Source organism: Clupea harengus, unplaced genomic scaffold (genome assembly GCF_900700415.2).
Source record: "Clupea harengus unplaced genomic scaffold, Ch_v2.0.2, whole genome shotgun sequence".
In the NCBI taxonomy this organism is placed as follows: Eukaryota; Metazoa; Chordata; class Actinopteri; order Clupeiformes; family Clupeidae; genus Clupea; species Clupea harengus.
Genome location: NW_024880276.1, coordinates 159 through 25002, shown reverse-complemented (window position 1 = coordinate 25002; position 24844 = coordinate 159). Strand labels below are relative to the sequence as shown.

Genomic DNA, 24844 nt, shown 5'->3' with positions numbered 1-24844 from the left:
CACAGACTCGGGCTCTGCTCTCGCCTCCACAGTAGGCTCCTCTACCACAGTAGTGTTCTCCACATACGCCGCTGCAGACACAAACCAGACAACTCACTAAAGGAAGCAACACACACACACACACACACACACACACACACACACACACTACACACACTACACACACTACACACACTACACACACTACACACTACACACAGCTTCTTAATGTGTCAACTGAAGTACCTATTCCTCTTTAAAAAAAATATCTAAGAGGATATCTTGTACGCTGTACACCGTTTCCCCTGAAAAAATTGATGTACAGTAAAGGTAAAAAAAAAAAAAGAAGACCAGCTGTATGATTTTACCTTGTTCAGGCTCAGCGTTGAGATTAGTTGTGACAAAGTTGGATGGGAAGAGGCCGACTCCTCTGTGGTTCTCCCCTTTCCACCAGTTTGGGTCACTGTACAGCAATGGGGAATACATGTCACGTGTGATTACATGCCCAAACCAACACAAAACAGCCCTTTTGGCTTATACTAAAGTTGTGCAGTCACCTGTCGTCCAGGATGATGATGAGCTCCCCAGCCTTGAAGGTGAGCTCGTTGTCCTCGGCCGCTTCAAAGTCGTAGAGGGCTCGCACTTTCCGCGACTCCTTGCCACCGTTGACGTTGTAGGGTGGGTCGGCCGTGAAGGTGAGTGGCCGCGTCTCCACCTGCTGCTTCTGCTCCTGCAGGGACAGCTCGATGGCTGCAGGGGGCGACAAAGAGGCTCATGTGAGAAGCTCTTATTAACATTTATAACCACACATGCTCATCACAATAATGCCTCTGAGGAGTGAAGGTGTGGCTGATGAGAACATGAAACATAGGTAGGGTTTAACTCTTGGTTGACTATATCAGAAGTTATATAGGAGTAGAGCTAGACAGGATTGCAGCAGGTACATGATGCCAGTCCTGAGTGGCCCACTGACAGATCTCTTCCACAATCAGATACCAGGCTCAGTGCTGGTTATAATGCACATCAAAACAGGCCATGCGTTCTGTATAATGTGTCAGAAAAAAACATTCATCTGAAACATTCCTCTCAGTGTCCTTACCTTTAGCTAGGTCATCATCAGTAGCGCCTCTGCTGGCAGGAGGAGCGCTGTTAGCCTTCACACTGGAGCTCTGCGGAGAAAACCCACAAGGAGCTCTTTATATGGCCTGACAAGAGCCTCAACCTGGGCTAAAAGGAAAGTTGTGGTCTACGGTCTATGGTCTATCTAAAATCGTGACACAACATGGGAAGTTTAAGGTAGAATCCACATTTCTAATCCAATAGACTTTTTGACAAATTCAGCAAATTGCCCCTCAGTCTTCAAGCTGTCCCTTCTGTGTGTGCTCAAAAAAAACTAACACAAAGTCCTGTTTCTGTGAATGGGAAACAAACATAGTGGATTGGACCAGGACATAAATAGTTCCAGCCAATCAATACGTTGCACCAGGCGCACAGAAGTAAGGGTTGTAATTTGATTTGCTGTTTAAGTCAAATACCAACAACCTTTCACCAGAAAAGCAGACTCTACCTTGACTATAAGTGTTAGCCTTATGCTACGGATAAACTTGTCATAGGCATAAATTACAAGTCTGGTTCCTTGGGTCTAAAACGCCACGTAGGGGATAGGTCATGCACTGTCCTTGGTGAAAAGTCTAACATGTAAACATTTAATGTTGCTTACAAGTCTTCTTCCTTTGTAGAAAGCCATCCAATGCTAGCACTACGAGATCAAACAAATCCATAGCTCGTTTTCAGTTAATTAAAATACAACCCACATTGGTTTTGTGTTGTAGAAATCTTATCTGATTAAGAAAGTAGCAAATTCTCCGGTTTTCTCTAAACTTGTGCACCTGACAGCAACACTATCTCCAGCCATAAACATCATGGAATGGAAACATGGAATAATATTGTAAAGTTAAGGAGTGTTATGAATATGCTATTATGTGCTGCACTGTATGTTCAACATCTTTAACAATTAATTGTATTCAATATATGCAAATGTATTTCAAAAGAGAGAATGTTACAGCTCACAATGTGAGGTAACATGGCTTTCAACATTAACATTAGCTATGCTAGCTAGCTTGAACAAGATGAGTCTTCATCATCCCCCAGCCCCCCCCCCCGCCTGTGAGTGGGGGGTCTCATTTCCATTTGCTGATCCAGACTCATCGTTCACAGGAGTTTAATCTACCACTTTAGTTACCATGGTTTCCACATCCCAATAGCACAGTACAAGGACTAACAGCACCCGTATATTAAAGACCTCCATATGGTGTTTCTTATATGATAAACGACACATAATTAGCAAAATAAGCGGTCAACGCCATGGCTGAGTCATTCCACCTTGGAACTGCAGTATCAATGATAGTCTTAAATACACGGAATCAGACAGCATAGGTTTCATACGTATCCAAGGAACCAATCTGGGGCTTTACAAATCATTAGCTTAAGCTATGTTGAAATGATAGGTATGAGAAGAGAAACCAGATCCGCAAATACTAAATGAGGCCAATGTGTAGAGGTACATCCTAGCCATTTTAAGGCCATGAAGGAATTTGTTTTAATGAAAAAAAAATATATATTCTAATCATGTAATTTTGAGGAACAGATAAGAGTTTTTAAGGGTTCAATCAATACCAGGAGAGGAAATAAAAAAAAGTCATTGGTAGTGGTACATACGTCCATAGGGTTTTCAAGACACAAGACAATAAAATAATATAATATAACAATAAAATAATGCCCAAATTTTTTAACATGGCAAAAACAATAGACATTTCAGAGAGCCTTGAGGGACCATGCTGGCCATACTCCAAAGAATGCAAGAGGAAATTCCACTCTTAAGCTCACTCCTTTAATGAAAACATACACGCTGCACTACACCCTCCCAGCAGCCATACTGGAAAGTGCTGAGGGCCTACAATGCCTGTGCTAGTAGGCTATGTGGTACAGTTTGCTTTTGTCCTCTGTGATTCACTTTGAATGTGCGAGTCTGAGTCCAGAGCTAACCACAAGCCTCCACAGACAGTGCTCAGAGGAGAAACAGGAAATCAAAAATTAGGGGGGTAACAGGTCGTGTGAACTGTAAATGAAAACATATTTTGGCAGCCCACCCAAGCATAGCTTACATATGGGAAGCAGTCCCGAGACAGTTATAGGACCATACCTGAGTGCCGGAAGGGAAGGTCACCCCCTCCTCCTTCAGGGATTTTATAGTGGCGCTGACGAGGCTGAGCTGCGGATCTTTCTGGAAGACCTCGGCCCATTCCATCATCTGAGCCTTCAACTTCTCACTCACCTTGGGATGGGCCTGGAGGTCAAAGCATCCAATGACAGATTAAACCACACAGACCCATCAGGGCACAGCAGACAAACAAAAGGTTATTCCGATATATGTAAATTAAGATGCACATTTCACTACAATTCATGAAAAGTATAAAATACAGGTGAAGCAATCTTTCAAATGACTAATGGAAATGTCTCAAAGACGTTATAGGGATACGCAAACCAAAGAAGTGAGGTTTTAATGAACTTCCGTACCCTCGGCAATGTACTGCGCACTTCACTGGCAAACTCTCGTGAGCAGATCTCCAGGTGGAAGATCCTGCCGCTGTTTGAAACACAAGCTCCCAACAACTGTAAGTCAAGATAGAAGAAGTGAAGTCAAGGTGGGGAATTACATATCAAATGTCATTCTGAGGTTTAAACTTCCACATTTTGAATGGACAGGAAACTACAGCTTCTACGCTTTGGTGAAATGACTCATGTTTCAGACAATCACACTCTCTTGAATTTATTTGTTTAATTCTTAAAAGTTGCCTGTGATTCCCCAGGCACCCTCAGTGTCCTACGGGCTTCTTTGAAACTCTTGAGTAATCACACTGGCTGAGCCTTTGATATCCAAATTCATACTGCCACAACAAAGCGCTCATATTTCCTCTCTGTTGAGACTGACAGTAAGGTCACATAACGGAACAATGGCTCCTAACAAAGAAGACCGGGCAGATATCCAGAGAGTAAAATCTCAGCTTTTGAAAATAGAGCGACATCGTCTCACACATGACTCTGACTCAGTGGCTCCAGTGTATTCAGTGTCAGTCAATGGCAGAGAAAATGGCAGAGGAAAAACCACACCACAGCCCAGTTTCGTGACAGTGGTTAATCATGAGCGAGTTTTTTTTTAGCTCTTAACTTGCCAACTCTTACCAGGAGACTCACACCAAACTAATTCCTTCAAAACCTAGAGGGATAAGGGGGTTGAGACCTAGAGTGTTTTGCCTGTGGAAATCGTTGGAAATATCAATGAAATACAGTGCAGGTTAAAAAGATAACCGTTTACTGATACAGTGTTAACACCATGATCCACTGGCTGAACACCTGATTACCAACCATGCATAAAACCTTTGTGTTATGTGCACAGCCTGCTAGAAACTGATTGTAGCCGATTGTAGTGACTTCAGATTAAATCACTACATTATTAGAATGTATTTATACATGTACCATGGGGGGAAACACTTTGAATGTGCCATAGGAATTTTGCATTAAAAAAATGTATGTTAAACTAAATTATTCAACTTTAAAAAATGCATATCTGTTGACATGGTAAATCGTCACAATATGCACCAGCCTGCACAACTCAAAACAGTTTCTCACAGAACTGACATCCTACTAATAACAAGACAATTACATAAATGCTTATATAACGAGTAGAAGAAAAAAAAAAAAGGCCCTATCTGGGGAGGCTGCAGAAAAAGTCCTTCGTCTGTAATTCAATGTCTGTTTCTCTGAGTGCACACTCAGACTTGGAAGGTGAGCAGGTTGAAAGGGCGGTTCCTGACCCTTAATAGGTTACTACTGCCATGTTGGGTTAAGTTCTAGTTTAACATCTTGCTGGTGGTCAGACACATAATGAAATGTACGAAAATGTCAAAGAATCACCAACCATAGACTTTAAAGGAATTGATGGAATTTTGGTCTAAAACTAGGGTGCAACCTACCTAATAAGCATGTAAAAAGCTAGCACTAATACAAGCTTGCATTCAACAGCCCAGTTGGCACTTATAAATGCTTGACATGTTAGCTGGTGTTGTGCCAATATTGTCTGTGATGATGATGTGATGAGGCTGTGTAGGCTTTTCTTATTTTCACCTGCTGTTCTGAACCGAACAACAAAACTGCATAGTGCATAGCCTGGACAGCTAGTGAGAATGGCAGGTGTGTTTATCTGTCCATCATGACCACATACTATAAAATGTATTTGAGGATGATCCCAAAAGTAGTTGCTAAAAAAACATAGCTCAAAACATGGTTGATTGGTGCATAGTGATGCTTTAATGAATCATTCATTGACCTGGGAGCCCTACCAAGGCAAAGCCTATGAGTGGATATACCCTGCATGTATTCTCTCTGCAGTCCTTCAGGATTTCACTGGCTGCTGATTTTGTAGTTAACATACACAATTTTTTAACCGGCAACATTGGATCTGTGGCCTACTTACTGAATCCTTGTGCACTAACTCTTGCCAAAGTAGGATACTTTGAACTCCCATGTCTGAGTCTGAGTCTGAGTCTGAGTCTGTGTGTGTGAGAGGAGAACGAGAAAGAGCTCAAACTTACAGTTAGAGCTTGCATGGCCACATGTGGGACTTTGTGGTTGACACGCTTCATGATTGACCTGAGACAGTCCTTTGCGCTGAAATGGAGGGATACACAGTGGGTATCAACAAATATTTAAAGACAAAATGAATAGGAAAGGAAATAAAAGTTGCAAATTAATGTCACTTTTAACAACACTAAAGGACTAAATCGCATATTTGTAGAAGTGTAGAATTTGACACAGCTGGACAACAATTTCAGCTCACCCATTGGGTGTCGTCCCAACGCGGTCACATATCTCCATTATGACAGCCCAGTCGTCTGTGGTATTGGTTTCGCAGGTTGCCTTTTCTGAAAAAATGCAAATAAACCTCACATGAACAATGCAGGCTCTGCTGAAAGGCATCACTCCCACAGTGGAATGGGTGCAGTGCCATGTTTCCTAGATATTTCACATTCAAATGACATGAAAAGCAGCAAACGGGTTTCAAAGGACAGGTTACAACCAGCAGTTTCTTTGGATTCTTGGGTACAGCCACCAATAGAATGACAATCAGCCCAGGTGTTATCAACAGGTTGAAGACAAACAGGCTGTTGTCAATGGCTCACGTCTTACAGAATTGTAAGACGTGAGCCAATGAGACTACGGTTGGGAGCATCCCTGGAGTACCCTTACTTGCCAACTATCCACACAGCAAAATATCATTCTCACCATTTCATTATGACTGATGTGGTGTATGAGTTATAATGGTACAAACTAAGATAACTACATAGTCTTTCGTCATTCCTCCAGAGGGAATATGTCCCTAGGCATAACCCACCATCTGCTGAATGCTATGGTGCCAAAATCATTCTCTTTTGACCTGACAAAAATGATTTGCACAATTTTGCATATGGCCCAAGACACCAAGTAGGCCGTTAGTGTTCAAACAAGTAAAGACAACGAACAAACTGACAAAACTAAAGACGCCACAGAAATGTATGTAATGTAAATCTTAAGCACTAAAAACGTTTGCAATATTAATGTTATTCAACTAATATTATGTTAGGCTGGAGATATCAGAGTCGAAAAAAAACTAAATTATTCGGAAAATATCAGTGCAATTAGTTAAGTTATATTTCCTAAATCATCATGTTTTTGAAATATGATACGAAAATGACGTCGGATGACCTGCAATTGACTAATTTAATTACACAACCACACATAACTTAACGTTACCTTCAACAATAAGCCAAAGTAAGACCACACTGTGAAGTGGCTATGCCATACAGTATTCTCTCTTTACGGCTGACGACATCTTATCACGTAGCAGAACACAGTTTTAACAAACAAAACCTAACTAGCTAAAGTAAGCTGACGTTAATTCAACAAACCAAGTTTGCCATTCGACCAAATAGCTTCACGTGAACCAGTCTGTAGCCAACGCAATGAAGTTACTCCATCGTAACTGCATTTGCTTCCAACATCACAATGACTGTTGCCAAATGTTCCTAGCAGGGTGACCGAATCGGTTAGCTCGATCAGCTGGAGAGCACTGAAGCTAATCAAAATACTCTTGGCAGTTATCACAGCTAGCTAGCAAGTTGGCTAAACTGTCGTCACCATAACATATGACACAACATTAAAACACCAGCGTATGATGACAAACACCCAAGACTTTTCCACGAGACTTTTGCTGACACTGTAAACGCTGTTAAGAAGAAGTTCTGGTCATAACTTTAACCCTCTGACTTGTGAGCTAACTGAACCTAGCCAGAGAGCTAGATAGCTATGATAGCTAGCTTTAACCAACGTTAGCTATCTTAGCCTACTTTAATGAATACGTCAACGTCAAAAAGAAGACATCATATGTCTGATCATCTTACCCACATCCTGATCGAATGGATTTTGTGCAAATAAAGGCATTATAGATATTCGGTTAAGGGACACTACTACAGGGCGAATTTATCTATTGTACGGATTGACAAATATCCCTTCCTCATCCATTAAACTCCACTTTCACCAGTTGCTCTTCCGTAAACGTAGTTGGCCCGCAGCGTGCCTGAATAATAAACATTTAATACAGAAACGAAATATTCCACGTGAACAAGTAAGGCAAATACCGCTTTTATCAATTATATATATATTTTCAATTATATAATAACATATTACTGCCGACTTTATCAATTAGCAATGGTTGCAATGTCAGTAAGGCAATGCGATTGATACCCCTTTGACTTCCAAACATGGACAACATCGCCACCACGCGTATGGATGGGTGAAGTGGACAAGAACATTTAAACTACTTTAAACTTTTAATATCAGTCTGGAGCGCACAAAACGTAGAGTAAGAGGAAAAACATCCAGACTTAGTATTTGACAGCTTGCAATGTGACATACAACGAGAGGTAAATGTGAAAGACACGATATCTGGACATAACTATTTTTCTGAAAAATTATCGGACATTTCAGTTCCTTGATGTAAATTTCAACCATTTATGCCCTTGGTTTTGTGTGGTAGGGCAGACAACGGGAGTTCATCTTTGGGTCGCAAGCCTTGTACTGATGACCCGTTTCCAACAGAGGGCGCAACCCACCAAGTATATGACAAATAAATACCACAGAGGCCATACGCCTTTTATTTCCTCCTGACACGGTTAGGGACGGTCGAGTACTGATCGGCTAGTCATGTCAGCACCTGCCATGGGAACCACCAGGACGGCTCACAGTGATGCGAGCCATAAGAAAAAGAAAGGGCCAGGTGCTCTTGCAACTGCCTATTTGGTCATATATAACGTGGTTATGACAGCTGGGTATGTACACAAGATCTCATGCACTTCCTGTTCTTTATGCGAGACAGTAGCGAGTGTGTGCTGTAGCAACGAGAATGAATGGATTCAGACAACACGCGCCTGGTGCTAGACATAATCCCTGTCACAGACGAATTCCCTTGTTTTTATCTCTACTGGAACAATACGTGCATAGAAGTATATTGCTTACATCGCAAATATCTGTATCGGGGAAATGTGGTGCAGTTTACTTCTACGCATAATACCTGTCTCTGTTGAAGTGACTTCCCAGGGTGCAAGCGTAATTAAATCCTATTGTTTAACTAGGCTATATCTCATGATCCTTATCGCCAGCGTAACTTTGTTAATTTGCGTGTAGTTCCTATGAATGTTGTCATGGTAGCAACATTGTCTTAAAACTTATGCTTTCGATCGCACTATTCCTTCAGATATTGCTCACTGTACCTCTGATGTTTGGACTGTAAGTAGCTACAGGGGTCATTCACTCCGCGGTTAACCTTATTCGATCTTTTATATCGATACGTTACTTAATGCTTTCTTACGCAAATACGACCCTCCTCTCATTGTTTTCCGTGCACGCTTTGTGGTTCGAAACCGTAATTGTTACAGAACAGGTTATGCCACATTTTAAAGCAAAGAATTCAGGGCCGATATTGGAATGGGGGCTGTGTGTTTGCAGGAAGTCATTGTGCCTTCTATTTAATTAAAAATAACTTGCTTACTGTCACAACTAGCTTTCAATAGGTTCCCTGACGTCCATGAGTAGCGTACTATAGTGCCTCAACCTCGCAGTATGATGCACTTAATTTACTATATATTTTTTATTTACGTTTGTTGTTTCTCTCGAACTTATATCAGTCGTGTCCACTTTGAGGATTCGGCTCACTTGCTCTGATTTGGATCGTGTAACTGTGTTGTAATTCCACCCGTGTTCGCCTCAGTGGCCAAGTTGGTGTTGCTCAAAGTAATTGTCTCCTTGCAGGTGGTTGGTGATTGCTGTGGGTCTAGTGCGAGCGTACCTGGCTCGAGGGAGCTACCACGGCCTGTACTACTCCATAGAGAAGCCTCTGAAATTCTTCCAGACTGGTGCTCTCCTGGAGGTGGGTCCAGGACTTAAGAACATTGCGTAAAAACACAAGCAAATATTTAAGACCACCTCAACAAAATGCTGCTGCTACTTAGTTAGTTTAGTTTCAGCAACATGCATTCTAAGTTCAACGCCTGGGGTTACCTTGGGGGGAAATGGTGATACAATAATGAGGGAAAGGTGTTGTGAACAGGGTAAACATACCTCGTATGTGCCCAATATAAACTTGGGGGAGGGAGGGAGAGAAGAGACACTTCCCTATCTTCGAAGGCCCACCACTCACTCATTTATCCCATTGGAATGTGTGGGTACAGTCTGCCACTGTGTAGCTACTGTTCTTGTGCTGCTGGTGGGCAGTTTTTAAATAGACATGGCACCCGCTCTGTTTGCCATGTGACATGGGCCACAGAGAGTTCACACAAGGTATGATAATGATGCTGTCAAGATTCAGTGTGCTACTGGGGCTCATTGCTGTTCCTTTAAAAGGCAGCAGTGAATGGCAGCTGTGAATGGTTACAACTGTGCAAAGGTGTAAAAGATTCTGAAAAAAAAATCTGCTTCACATTTGCTCTTTTGTGTAAACCCTTAAAAGTTGTTCTTGAGCTCTAATTTTGTTACATGTTTTTAATCCACAGATATTGCACTGTGCTGCGGGTAAGTTTTCATCATATTCAATTTTGACTTGAACTTTAGTCTTCTGGATCTGGAGTGATCCCATCAAAGACATTGACCTCTTTCTCTCACTCATGCCACTGACTCTAAAAGGGGATTCTGTAATACTGTGTCAACTATGGTGTAATTGTGTTAATATGATAAAGGGACTGCTGTAGTGGCAGCCAGGGTGCACAGTCCAACAGCTCTTCATTATGACCACCGCTGCCCCACTGCAGGTGGCAATGTAGTGTTTGTGAAAGTTTACTTTGTCTTTTTCTTTTTTTTTTTCACCGGTGGTGTTATCATAACACTTCACCAATACACATGAAACTTGGTATGGTTGTAGCCAAAATCACAAAATTGGATCCCCTTCATCACTACCACATTCTTTGGACACACACCACATGTCATGACATTTTGTCCATAGGGGGTGCTACAACTGACACATTTTAATATCTCAAGAACTGCTTAAGATAAAAGTTTGAAATGTTGTGTGCTTTATACTTCTCTACATTTGCTCACATCTCTTAAAGTTGTATTGGGCTTGCTCGACAAAATGGCAGCCAACGGCCAATCAAAATTCAGCATCCAGTACATGCCTGTGTGAATGGCAAATCTTGCTCAATAATGGTGGCATAGAGGAGCTATTTACCCCATTTCAAATAAATCAGTTGTTGCTACAACATGTTTTTCTCTGTTCCTCTCACATGGTTTGGTCGATCTTCAAAATGAATACGTAATATTTGCGGTGAAATAAATACTAAGTACAGTTATATAATGAAGCTCATACTGTTGCTTATGTAGACATGTATATTTGACAAAATACTCAAATTTAGCACAAGAATGTATCTAGTTATAAAGTCACCCATCCTGATATTCACTACAGGTCTCAACTGCAGAATGTAACTCACAGGTACGGCTTCACACCCTATCAGTGTACAGCCACCACATCCACAAACTATAGTTCCTTACATTTTCAATCAGAATAAGATATACAGCAAACTTTAGTCTATTATTGCGAGAAACATAATCATTCAAGATGACACTTTTCTTAGCACGTATAATAACTTTTTATTTCTCTTAATTCTTGCTCATTTTCTCGCTTTCCGCGGCAGTCATATTACGCACCGCTGTGCATTATGTCTAGTTTGGGATCTGAGGCTGGTCATGACCTTTGTCTGTACAGCTGTTGTCATATAAGTGTCTGCACTATACTGCCCTCTGCTGACCTACCAGTGTAAGGGCCTTTAAAGTCTTATATTGGTGTTTGGTCCACATCACATCATATCCTCGTTCAGTGGTTCTCAATTCTGCTGCTACAGTCATATTTCCCCCCTGCTCTGGATACTTGGACAACCCCATTAGTGCCTTTCATTAGAAGAAAGCACCTCATTTAGTTAAACAAAAGCATCTTTAATTATACTGATTTTAATCATATGTGCTTGGGGCAGGTTGGGGCTTGTAGGAGCAGGATTGAAAACCACTGACTTAACTAATTGAATGCAGAGTTTGACCATTCAAAGAGGGAATCCTGAGTGGAAATGCATGAAATGTGCATAACATCTAAGTGCTTAAGGTCGACAAAGAAATGAATTCCCTTGAGGGGGTGGATTAACTCCAAATTATATTAGGGTGTAATGCTAAGGTTGATGGAAACAGGTTTATTCACATAAAATCGCACTTGTTGAGATTTTATTATGCGTTTCCGTTAAAGTTGCCCTGACAACCTCAAGTTTTGAACCCACAGCTGTTTACAATTGATTAGGAGAGTGTCCATTTTTTATTTTCATAACACAGCGGATGGAAATGTGCACACTCATTTCTATCAGCCTAATTTTCATATATGCCCTTACAATATGGGAATGAGTTGGATGGAATCTCGGATTAATAGACACCTACAGATCAGACCTACAGTTCAGATTCAGTGATTTTCTTGGTGTGAACCATTCATTGCCGGTACTTTATTTCTATGAAGGCCCAACCGGATTGATGAGGAAGAGTTTGTTTGTGAGTTAACTGATGGAAACCAGGAAAATCCGGTCGTCCAAAAGTGTGACGACGCTGACAGGCAGTGAGAGTCGAGCTGACGGATTCCCACAGGGTTGGCCATCTAACATGCAATATGCATCAGACAGTCCATTAGGCACTCTGTGGTCACGCCACTAAAGCACTCCTAGTGTGCTTATGACAAGTTTGCATAGCAAGTATGTGGGTGACCTTTCGAAGCAAGCACAAGCTATGTTGTATATAAAACTGGAAACTACCTGTTTAGACTGGATGGAATGGATATGTAATACCAAAGTTTGGAATTCAGCATGTGTCATCTAGGTGGGGCTGATCACGAGCGCTGTTCTACCGAGGAACTGATCGCGAGTGCTGTCCTTCTGTTCTATCACACAGGTATCGTCCCTTCCTCAGTGGTCTTGACCGGATTCCAGGTGCTGTCGCGTGTGTTCCTCACCTGGGCTGTGACGCACAGCGTTCAAGAGGTGAGGCCAGCCGTGAGCTATCAGGAGACTCACTCCCTTGAGACTTGTGCCAGCAATGCCAAAGCCATGGAATCATTTTCCTAGAAGAATATGTTTACATGAATTCATACATTGTTCATTTTTATAAAGATCTGGTGTAATATGTTTATATCAACATTTGGATAGATGTGTACATTGAAATTGTAAATTGCATACATACAATGAAGTCACTCCCAGTGGTCGTCTGTGACTGGCTGCAAATTCTGACAAAGAAAGGCGTGACGTGACCTCAACATGGAATGGCACTTAAGACCAGTGTTAGTTCCATCTCCTACAGACAGCACTGTTTTAGTAGACTATCAGTGCCCTTCAAATAAGACAACACACACTTAATGACTACTGTAACCGAGGTTTGTTTGCTCATCCAGAGACACACAGCTGTGCTGAGGTAGAACATTCTGTAAGTTTTTCCTTTCCTACGAGGAACATGCCTGATGCGATGGACATGGGTGGCCAATAACATGGATATGCGTGTGTGATCTAGAAGTGCTCGCTCGTGTACTGTATGTTTTCAGAGACTGCATTTCTAAGTTTGTTTGTCCGTAGCTGGAACTGTAACTTCTTAGAGTGTGCTACAGATTTGACAAGCATCAGGAGGCTAGCTGCAGCATTGTTGTAACATAAATGTTAATTGTCGTGGTAAAGTCAATATCATCTCTCTTATCTTGACTGTTATCGTTAACGTCTGTCTGACTCATATCTATGCACGGCTTTTGGACTAACAATCCTCTGAGGAAGGAGCATGCAAAAAAACAAAACAAAAAACAACTGAGACACTCCCACAGTTAGTTTTAAAAGCCTTTATTCAAACAAAGGCTTTTAAAACTTACTGCGGTAGTGCCTCAGTGTTATTCAAGTGATCAGAAGCCCAATCTGATGAGCATCCTGCATTTTTACAATAATTGTAAGAATGTTTCTGACCCAGGAAAGCATTCCTTTTCTTGGATGTCCTTTGTGTGTTTTCTGCTATGTGGTGCCTCTGCTTGACTCCTTTGGTGCAACAGGTCCAGAGTGAAGACAGCGTCTTGCTTTTCGTCGCGGCCTGGACTATCACAGAGATCATTCGCTACTCCTTCTACACCTTCAGCCTGCTCAACCATCTCCCCTACCTCATCAAATGGGCAAGGTAGGGCGATTAACCAGACAGCAAATGGCACCAGTATATTATGGGATGGAAAGCTATTATCAGAAATCATAATAGAAAAACAAAACAGTTCAGTTGGAAACGAACTACGCCATTGTTCCCAAACTACCCCATTGTTCTTAGCCCGGTTATTTAGGCATGATTTTACAGCATAAGATTGATATCTGTTTTCCCATACTAAATATACCAACAGATGCTTATGTATGCCATCATATTTAGAGGGAAGGGCAATTGCTTTCTCTATGTAAATAGACCTAGATCTGCCTTGCCTGGTTCTGTCCATCAGATTAGAACCATATCATCCATTACACATGAGACAGAATACAAACAAACAAACACAAAAAAAACATTACTCATGAGAGAAAACCACTGAAAAGACAGAAGCAAAATATTGTGCAAGGAGGATACATGGGGTGCATTAAAACTGCTGCATTAGTGTGATGTTCTGAGGACCATCCTCTTCACTTCTATGTCTCTGATATTCCAGTTCATGGTGGTTTTCATAACCATAGCAACAAGATACCTAAGAACCTCATTTCACCTGGAGGAAGTTGTTAGATAGAAAATGGCATTCTCAGCCTCGGGTTTCTGGCAGTGGCACCAGCTGGTTCTCTTGAGGATCACATTCTGCTTATTTGATTAATTTCAGTGAAAACCAGATAGATATGATCTGAAGGTTTGTAAATTATTTCTTGAGAATAGTATGTTAATTAGATTGGATGGCTGTCATTTAATGGCCTGGGATGTGTATTTTGTTGGGGGGAAAGGGGGGTTAGTATTGAAGCCTGTGGAATATAGTTTTCACATTCACTGACATTTTTTGTTTATCTTTCATATGCAGAAATATTGTGACTTGATTGTACTGATCTTAGCTATTTGCTGAACTGTGTTAAAAGCTGTGAACACGTGGTAGAAGTCCTTCTTGTTCCCACATGATGCCAGTTCTCTGTTCGCATCCTTATCCCAGGTACACCTTCTTCATTGTGCTCTACCCAATGGGTGTGACTGGTGAGCTGCTGACCATCTATGCTGCACTGCCTGTTGTGCAGAAGACAGGCCTCTACTCAATCACCCTGCCCAACAAGTACAACTTCTCCTTCGACTACCACACCTTCCTCATCCTCACCATGATCTCCTACATCCCCTGTAAGTGCTCATGGGTTACCTCCTGTGTGTTACAAGCATGTACGTGGGTGTCAGTTTTGTTTTGGAGATTCAGAGCTCTAGTTGTATCTTAGGATGAGATTGTCATTTAAAACTTGGTGGAATTGCTTCAGCAAGTTATTCAGAGAGTTTACCCTTGACCGCTGCAAAAGTAGAATGCTAAATATGGTCTTTTTTAGTTTATTTTGTATTTGGCTGAGGTATGCTGCTATATATATACAGTCTTGTTTATTTATTTATTTATTTGTGTGTGTGTGTGTGTGTGTGTGTGTGTGTGTGTGTGTGTGTGTGTGTGTGTGTGTGTGTGTGTGTGTGTGTGTGTGTGTGTGTGTGTGTGTGTGTGTGTGTGTGTGTGTGTGTGTGTGTCCCTCTCTTTGCTTGCTGCCCCAGTGTTTCCCCAGCTGTATTTCCACATGTTGCGGCAGAGAAAGAAAGTGCTGGGCCACGTGGAGGAGTACAGCAAAGTGGAATAAACACCCAGCAACCCTGCACCACTCTGCAGAGAGTAAACCCAAGGACAAGATGAGAAGCAAAGATAACCTTTAAAAACACAAGAGAAAATAGTCTGCTCATTGTATAACAATACAAAACTTTTTGTTGTTTCCCCCAGATAAAGACAGTAGCATATGGATAACAATGGCAACAATGTTACGTTGTTGATGATCGAACTTGGTGAATGGAAAGAAATGCTTGCTACCCTAATAGCTTAAGTTTACAGGCTTGATTGGGTTGTTTAGAGGGGTATAGAGGGCCACAATGAAAAGAGGGCAAAGGCAGGCACCTCAATCAGTACTTTACTATAGCACCGGGGACAGGAAGCACCATGTCATTCTCCCATGCTCTGTTCCCTCGAACAAACACTGTTTTGGTTTTTATGTATTTATTTATTTACTTTTAATGCCCACTGCCACTGGTTGTAGCCTTTGGCTGCATCTGTAAAATGACACCAAAGGTGTTCACATGATTTTGTTTTCCTTTTGAGCCACGGATAGAAATTCTGGAACATTCCTTCCTCTGCTTGTCTTTGGGATGCTAAATTGCCTCTTAATTGTAACGCAGCATCATAGTTTATTGTTTTTCGGACTCTGTAAACAAACATCCCCTTCGCTTGAGCACTGATTTAGTTAATGTAGTTGTATGCCTTGACAGCGCAGATGAGACTACTCTCTGTATGATTTACCATTAACAAGCTTCCTTTGCCTCGACCCTAGTAGTTATTTTGTTGGCCATAGCTGTGTTTGAAATATTGGTAACAGTTGTGTAACTGTTTGGAACATGTATTCGTACATATGGTTTGTTGTCACAGGTTGATAGTTGTGGGTTGTCTGTCTACATGTAAAATGTATAACCAGTCAGGTGTGCAACAAACGTAGCAAATTAGTTAAGACAGACTTGCTAGTTGTACAGTTATTGCAAGTATTTTGATCTGCATCAGTATGTTATTGAACTGTTTTGACATGCAACATCTTAATGGTCTTCAAAAATGAATGCAGTTGTCCTTCTAATGCCAGGGATATGTGGACCGTAAACTCTCTTCACTGCTGTTCTTGAAATATTTTTTGAAGGGCTTGTGCTTGACGTCTGAACCCCCAGGCAAACCCCAGAACTACAAATTGTACCCGGCCAAGGGAAATTTCCACATATGCCGGCTTCCAAGGCTGAAATGGATTAAAATGCATGCGGCATCCATCTCCAATGACCAAAAAAATCCAGAATAGACAGGGATGGAATGGGTGTGTTTGTTTGTGCGTGTGTGTATGAGGAGGGGTGTGGGGTGAAGAGGCAATCGGGGAGAGAGACAGAGAGAAAGAAGATGTGATGAGAAAGGGATGGAAAGTGAGAGAAAGAGGAATTGCTGAACACCTCAGTGTCTTTTTGCCCTCATAGTCAGCAGCCTGAAAAAGGGTCCAGCCTGGGAAAGGAGGAGAGGAAGGGATGGTGGTTTGTTTATGGTCCCTTCCTGAAGTAGCACCACTGCACTACAGCAACCTTTTGCCTCAATTTCTACTCATCGTGTCATTTCCTGTTAGAGCCATTTACAGATATAGATTTAACCCGAATTAGAGCGTCTACTGGTTCGATCCAAACCTCAGTGTTAATTTTAGTCTGTTTTTTTGGGGTTGGGGAGGAGGGGGTTGTTTGTTGCATAGAAGTATTTTGTTATCCTCTTCATTTTTAATTATTTGTTTCCCATATGCAGTATTGCAGTTCTTTTAGATTTGCATGAATATGGTGGTTCATCATTGGTAGAGAGTTTTTGATGCACTGTTTTACCTGTTCTACTGATTTAGTTAGAATCTGGAGCTTACCGTAGGTTGGGGCGTGGTGTCCTAGAGGTTTTTTTTTTGGGGGGGGGGGGGCTAAATGAGGGGAGCCGTTATGAATGGGCTGATGCTTCAGCTGCATCTTGGAGGACACCTTGCCTGATTGAAATTAATGTATCTCCTAAGCCACACCAGCTGTTCAGGAGATAGCAGGTCTTTCATGTGCTGGGCCTTTGATGTCAAACACCAGACAGGCAAGGTGACTGGGTGACTAAGGCCACGTCAGTTGGCTCAGCAACCCCCACTTTCTGATGTACACCTATCCATTTGTGCTCAAGGGTATCTGGGTTATTTTCGTCTTGAGTGGCCAACCGTGAGTCTGTTAGAAAGTTTATGACGGGAAGCAGGCGTGTGACTGTCAAAACATTGCATGTGAGAGGAAATATGACATCAACCCACCTTGGGTTATAAACCATGGTAGTCTAAATGAAGCATGCCACTTAACGTTCAACCCCCTTCTCAAATATCCCTGGGCTTTTTGATAAGAAAAAAAGGTTTTGCATGGGACCAGCAGACTTTGTATAAGTATGGTTATTAATACAATTATATATTTACAATAAATAATATGGGAAGCAAAACATGTCTTGAGTTTTCTTTTTGCTTATCAATAGCATGTGAAATCAATTATTAGTATTGAGTATCTACCACACTATACCCCTATATAACACTGCACTTGGCAGCAGCACAATGTATTAGCAAAAAGTATACAACTTTTTGCTCCTAACAATTCTCTAGCGTTCCGTTCAGTGTCCTTTCAGTGTGTGCGCTCTCTGGTGTTTGCACACGGTCCTGGCTCTGTTAATGGGAAACAAAAATATTGGCTCAGACCGAGCCATAAACAATTCCAGCCATTCAACACGATGCTTCAGAAGCACAAAAGGAGGGATGTGATTTGATTGGCTGTCTAAAATATCAACCTTTCGCCAGAATCACAGACTCTTCCTTTAATAGTAACCATTTTTAAGTCACTGTAAGAGCAACATTATAATTGGAGGTACCCACATTCATTCGTAGGTAACTTGTAGGAGTTAAAGTAACACTATGCAACAATTACGGATAAATACAACAAAAAAAACAACAACGGATAAATACACCTGTCGTTCACACTGTGCTATGTAGTTCTGCGGCCCGGAAAAGGAACACCCCCCCCCCCTGCGGAAATGTAAGAAGAGCCCTCACAGTGCGACATCACTATCGCCAAAAGATGGCAGCTAGCATGTTAGCCAGATTTAATCTGCCAACTGGGCTGTTGATGGCCTTTCCAAGGTTTTTGTATGCTTTTTAGGTAGTTGGCTTGCTAGGTCTAGACCAAAACGAGTTGGAGTTTTTCACTGGCTCTTTCCTGAAACCACTGATTTGTCTCTCCACAAGAGGGCAGCAGACATCCTTCGGAAGTCACAGATGTGGGCCTTTCTGATCATTAGGATGTGTCTTTACATTTAGATTTACATTTAGCAATTTAGCAGACGCTTTTGTCCAAAGCGACGTACAAGGGAGAGAACAGTCAAGCTACGAGCAATAGAGACCTAGTGTAACAATAAATACTACTTTACATAAGAAATAGAAGTGTATTGTGTCTATGCAGTTCATGCATACACATACCACATACATTGGAACATGTAAATGAATCCACACCAAAGAGACACCTAAAAAGATCTTTTGTCAGTGAAGAGAAGATTTTTTCCCTGTCTATTTACATTAAGTCAGTAGCATGGTTTGTGGTTAGTTGTTTTCAGCTGGCTCAAGGCTGGGAGACCATGAGATGTCAGGTTATATATGTAGGCTTAGTTGTCATCAACAGGGTTCACCATCAGCAGCCACTGAACATATTAAAAACTTAGTAGCATAAAGTTAATGCTATTATCAAGTTCAGATTAAGTTAAATGGGAAGATATTACTACCACATATTTTCCACGTGGTCAAAATGTGTAATAGTCTGCTATTTGGATGGTTAAAGGGGTTTTGTTGACTTGGGTTGTGATCTACACAATAGCATCCACCATCACAGTTTTGTGTTCCAAACTTGGGTGAATCAACCACCTTATTTACGTATTTGAGGTTTACCTTTATGTAAGGTATGCTTTATGCAAGTATATAAATACATTATTATTTCCATTTTAAAACGTCACTACAGGTAATATGAAAGAGGCTTACCTAATATACAAAGTAACCATCAGTGAAATATTTGAATTGATCCACAGCTGAATAATTTATCAGAGAGGGAAAGTTTTGCCTCTTGTTATCTCGGTTTACTTACTAGCAGGTCAGTTCGTTAGTGGAAAGTGTGACGCTCCACCGACAGCCAAGGGAGCTTTTGAAACAAAGCTGATTGTTTAAAACAGTGGTCCTTGTCTTTTCCCTTGGAGTTGTGCAGATGAGGCATTCGACAGTACGAATGTGGACACAAGCCCGCCTACCACTTCTATGAATCAGAGAAGAGCGCGTGAAACATTTAATAGGCCTACGATGACAGAAGTGACAGCCAATGAAAATCAAGTGGCGAAAGTTTTCAGTCGATCCACCCAATTGCGCTGGAGCGAAGGCGGGCCTCAAGAATCAGCCTTGGTTGAATTGGTAGCAGAAAGCAGAGGCAGCGAAACGGGATCAAGCGTAATCAATATTTTGTATCTCATCCTGGATACTCCGCAGAGGATTTTTTTCGTGCTAGAGATTTCAAAAATGATTGTTGCACTGCCACTCTCTGATGCGTACTGATTCCATGGCTCTGCAAGTGGAAAATAATCTGCATTTTTAACGCGCTGACGTCTGTGATGCTGCATGAATCCGCATGGACAAAATGTGTTACTGATTTGAAAAGGGATCCTGATCACAAACAAGCAGCTGCAACATAATGACAACTGGATACCGTGAGTGTTGCATTCGCAGATTCACGAGTGTCGTCACTCATCGTGGGGTAAAGTCACCATGCTGTCCTTGTGGTCAATAAATATTTGCGTGGGTCGAGGGGATCGCGCGTTTGAGAGGAAATCCTATGTGTCTAACCATGCGTTGGGCTGCATCACAAAGCTCCTCACAGGTGGACGACTTGCTTGAATCAATGAATCAATACAGATAGCAGCATGTAGATGTTATTTTCCTTTTCCGTGTTTTCCTGTTTCGGCTTGTCGGATGTTTTATTTAGGCTACTGTGCTACCAGATGATAAAAAGAGGCGAATGGAAAGACACGCCATAGTTAGATTCAGTCTTACTTGCCCACTATCGAAGCTGCTGACATTTGGTGATTTGACAGAACATGACATATGTGCCGAGAATTGCTTCTCTATCTGGACACACTGGTTGTGATGTTCAGGTCGTCCTGGGATGAGTCCCAAATGACTTATGGTCCCTTATTTAATGATTTCTTAAGTGGTCTCTAAAGCAATTGCCATTTATGGAGGTTGCTTCTAATGAATTGTAGAATGAGGATTACGGGAACAGAATTTTGGTGATTCACAACCATGGACTTGGGGCTATATTATGGACAGGATGCTATCTGAAATGGCATCTTTGGTTACATTCAACGTCAACGTTTACTTTTTGTATCTAATTTTGAAGTGGCTTCAAGATGTTTACCACTGCACTTAGCACAATGAACGTACACCCTTCAGGCAATCTGACATTTCATTCCGCAGTGACTACATAATTAGCTTATATGTCCTTTTGAGAAGTCGAGAAATAAGCCTTGTTCAGAGGGAATGTTTCCTTCAGAGAAGCCTATCTCTAAGGTGGAATTATGATCGCAAGCCACAATCAGTGAAACGTATGCTCCTGTTAACAATTTGAACTTTTTAATTGGTTTGTTTTTTATTTACGATTCACTTTTAAACTGAAGAGTACACTAAGCAGCATGTCCAGAGCGAACAGTGTAAGCCCGCCCGGCGTCGGTGCTCCTGGGCTGAGGGGAGGGACGGAGCACAGATCTGCTTGGGGCGAGTCAGAGGCCGTACCGAACGGATGTCCATACTCGTCCCGATCCTCCAGCAGAAAGCTCGCGCGGTCCAACAGCAGATGGAGGGAGGAGGACGATTTCGACCGACAAGCGGGGCGAGCCACCACAACCGTCAGCCGAGTTAGTTTCAGGTCCAAGTCTGCGTGGCAAGAGCATGGGGAGGAGAGTCGCAACAATAACCGTTCGTCCCCAAGGTACGCGGATGGCGAAGTGAGACCCAAGTCGGTGGAGTTGGGTCTGGAGGAGAGGACAGCCAAATCCAAGCCAGAGGAGGAGGACGCCGTGCCCGACGTCCACTTTTCTACGTTTTCAATGGTCGCATGCTGCACCAGCGTGATGCATATTTTCAGGTCCAAAAAGTTTCAGTCGGAGAAGTTGGAAAAGTTATACCAGCGCTACTTTTTTCGACTGAACCAGAGCAGCCTGACCATGCTCATGGCTGTGTTGGTGATTGTATGTGCGGTCATGCTGGGATTCCATTGCGCCGGGGGCATCTGTCGACTAACTTATGTGGTTGTTTTCTCAATGGCTATCTTGCTCATCCTGGTGTTAATGGTCGTGTGTAATCGGAATGGATTCCACCAGGACCACATGTGGATCGTCTGTTACGTTGTAATCCTTGTCGTCCTGGTGGTACAGGTGATAGGTGTTCTTCTCGTGCAGCCCAGAAGTGCTTCGGAGGGAATATGGTGGACCGTTTTCTTCATTCATGTTATCTACACACTGCTCCCGGTCAGGATGCGGGCAGCGGTCATCACTGGAGTGGTGTTGTCTGCTATACATGTTATAATTTCATGGAAACTGAACGAGGTGGACGTTCTCTTGTGGAAACAGGTAAGCAGTTTTTTTTTCTACTCGTCTACTCAGTTTAAATATATCTGCAACATCTTTAACTAGTGTTTTCATGTCACATGAGTTGCAAAGTTACCCTAACCTTCTTTAGTCTGTCAAAAGAGCGCATGCAATGTCTCCTATATCCTGCAAGTCCACTATTTATGTGTTTCTGTTACCATTGTAGGCACAGGACATTTTTTAAGATAGATGTGGAGCCGATGTACTGTTGAACTGATTGCTGACATGCTATGTAGTTGCGTGGGATGGGTTGATAAAGACGACAGAAACATGAATTAAAAAAAAAATACAGAGATATTGTAAGAAAAATAATGCAGATATAATCAGCAAAGCACCTGCAAACTGAAATGAGGTGCTTGGAGAGCAATCAACCACTGGTTGCTAGGAAACCTCAAGTGATTTGCTCCTTGTCATATTTCTGAGGGCTGTATCCAGTGAATGAATTGTATCTACAAACAATAACAACCAATTCTAGTCCTATGAAGGATAATTGGGGGTGAAGGCATGGTGTGTGAAACCCATCCCTCTCTAAATAGATAGTCACCAGCACAATATGCTATTCCACTTATCTAGACATTCCATAGCTCAGTTGTGCAGATGACAGTGGCTCTTTTGCTGAGATGATTTCAGATTAATGACAGGGTAGAATGGCGAAAATATGCCGGCATGGCACGCCAACATGTACAGATGGTTGCCTTCAGTCCATTTGCCAAGTCACCAGAGCTCTACAGAACATTTGATTGGTTAGGTTTGTGAATCTCACGGAAATATAGTTGGGATAAAACATCCCAATATTTGTGTCTACTTCTGGTTTTGAGTGACATCTGGTTTGGATGTTTTCAAGTGGTTGTTTTATGTAGAGCTCCATGGTATTCCGTTGTTTTTTGTTGTTCTTCTCCTGATTTTCTTTATTGTATCTTTCCTTTAGCACTCCACCTCTTTCCCAAAAGATATCTGTCTCTGTGAGAAGTTTGTTAAAATCCTGATTGTTTTTTTTTTTCTTGTCCAGGTTGATTGGCCCCATACTTTTAAAACTAAATATGTGCCATATAAAACGCATAGGCCTCTGGCTATTGTTTTATGAGGCAGGCTACACTGTTCCATTTTAAACTCTACAAGCCCCGGCTTCTCCTGACTAACTTTCCACCCTCGCTGTCCAGCACCTTCACCACCGCATAAGCATTTCACATTGTTCCAATGGTCTTATTTATGAATGCCCATGCTGGCAACAGAAACCCTCTTTGTATGGCCCTCAAGTGTGAAGTTAGTGGTGAAATTGAGATTATTTCTGCAGCACCTCTTAAATGGAAGATTAGGAGGTGCTGAGTGTGAGGCAAGGTACTTTGAATGATTCTGTCTGTGCAGGCCCCGCAATCTGAGGACATGTAGCACCGAGAGACAACATCGAACTACCTTTGCAGGGCCAACTAAAACGATCACGGCTGTGCATGAGAAACAGGACTTGAAGTGGTTTCGGAGAATTTGTATTTTCTGTGACGAAAGTACTTGATTGACGGCTAGCTATTGACATTTTCAGTGGTATATTTTGCATGATATTCTGAATCGTGTCCCTCTCAGCCGTTCTACTTCAGGGTTTAGAGCTTGTGCTTAAGTGCTGAAGTTTTAAAGGGGCAGCTGCAAACAATGCAGGTAATTGTTTTCTGCACACTCCCAAGATCCAGTGGTAGGTTTCTGTGTTTTCTATGTTTGCAGATGAGTTCTGTTATTTATTTATTTATAAGTTACAGACTTGAGTCCACCTGAACAACTGATGGCCATCTACTATTCTACCGTTGTCCTTTCTTTCCTCCCTTAAGAAATAGATTTCATATGCTGCTGCCGAACAATAGAACAATGCAGTACTTCAGTCAAGTTCAAGGTCTTATAAATGATTTACTGAATGTAAGCGGTTGGGGCTTGGGTCTGCATTTTCAGCCCTCTCCGTGTTTCAGGTGGCAGTATATCTGCAGCAGAGCCAGAAAAATGGAACTGAGTACCTCTATGGGTGCCCAGTTTTTGCGAGTGCTCTGTGATATAACTCTGTGCCAGTTGAGTCCTGCGTATGTCGGGGCCTCCAGGAAGACTTCAGAAGAATCTCGCTTTTGCTGTGTGCATCTTTGTGAAGGGACCCTTGGTTTTCGGGTTTGCTTCCTGCAAGTTTCTTTGTACCCCCTTTCCTCGTTTGTCAGTCCTCGTCACCGGCCTCCTCCCTTCTATATGTGCCGCTGTGCCTAATTGCTCTGTTTTGAGGGTGGGGGGGTGTGGGAACGGACGCCCGTGTTTGTTGCTCTTTCCACACAAAGCTGTTGTCTTAAGCATATCCAATCTCGGTGTGTTTATGGTTCTGAGCACTGTTCCCGGATAGAGGGCTCTGGTTATCCGGGGGGATCCGGAACAGTGGTGCTGACATTTTAAACCGCTGTGAGCGAATCACTCATGCTCAGCAGATGACAGACGATATCATTTTACACTATCGCTCAGCAAAAGTGCCCTATGAAATAAACGCTTACATGCACAACACAGGGACAGTGCTGGTAGTTTGTTATAGCAGCCAGGTCAATTCAGGTTAGTTGGATATATGGTAGGAAATGGATTAGGTACTGTCAGGAGGCTGGAAATGCAAGTAGTCCTTGGAAGCAGAGTTTGGGTCTGTATGTCTGTTTTGGTTCAATTTGGTTAACATTTTTTTATGTCAAAAGTTGGGTGCGGATATTGCCATCTCTGAGACGAGTTTGCTTGTCT

General features: G+C 42.1%; 3 protein-coding genes across 3 annotated transcripts; 2 read left to right on the top strand and 1 right to left on the bottom strand.

Moving 5' to 3' along the window:
* Window positions 1-3: 3 nt before the first annotated feature.
* On the bottom strand, window positions 4-7642 carry LOC122131760 (signal transducing adapter molecule 2-like; the record flags this gene model as incomplete). Its single annotated transcript, XM_042706429.1, has 9 exons — window positions 7476-7642; window positions 5876-5960; window positions 5631-5706; window positions 3556-3651; window positions 3182-3325; window positions 1079-1148; window positions 537-729; window positions 348-442; window positions 4-71 (listed from the first exon to the last, which is right to left on the bottom strand). Coding segments are annotated over exons 1-9 (867 nt in total), but the record flags the coding sequence as incomplete, so codon positions are not given.
* Window positions 7643-8217: 575 nt separating this feature from the next.
* Window positions 8218-17878, top strand: hacd2 (3-hydroxyacyl-CoA dehydratase 2). Its single transcript, XM_042706428.1, has 7 exons — window positions 8218-8402; window positions 9382-9499; window positions 10122-10140; window positions 12541-12629; window positions 13673-13794; window positions 14780-14958; window positions 15367-17878. The coding sequence occupies exons 1-7, from the start codon at window positions 8278-8280 to the stop codon at window positions 15447-15449; spliced, it is 735 nt and encodes a 244-aa protein (XP_042562362.1). The 5' UTR covers window positions 8218-8277; the 3' UTR covers window positions 15450-17878.
* A 1377-nt stretch (window positions 17879-19255) lies between these two features.
* LOC122131758 (adenylate cyclase type 5-like) lies at window positions 19256-24176 on the top strand. Its single transcript, XM_042706427.1, has one exon. It carries the CDS (start codon window positions 21149-21151, stop codon window positions 22145-22147), a length of 999 nt encoding a protein of 332 aa, XP_042562361.1. The 5' UTR covers window positions 19256-21148; the 3' UTR covers window positions 22148-24176.
* Window positions 24177-24844: the final 668 nt, after the last annotated feature.

Bases quoted from the DNA above. Each gene is read 5' to 3' on its own strand.
- LOC122131758 (XM_042706427.1), top strand. From the start codon at position 21,149: ATGTCCAGAGCGAACAGTGTAAGCCCGCCCGGCGTCGGTGCTCCTGGG.
- hacd2 (XM_042706428.1), top strand. From the start codon at position 8,278: ATGTCAGCACCTGCCATGGGAACCACCAGGACGGCTCACAGTGATGCG. The intron at 8,403-9,381 runs GTATGTACACAA...GTCTCCTTGCAG, and splicing joins AACGTGGTTATGACAGCTGG to GTGGTTGGTGATTGCTGTGG. The intron at 14,959-15,366 runs GTAAGTGCTCAT...TTGCTGCCCCAG, and splicing joins CATGATCTCCTACATCCCCT to TGTTTCCCCAGCTGTATTTC.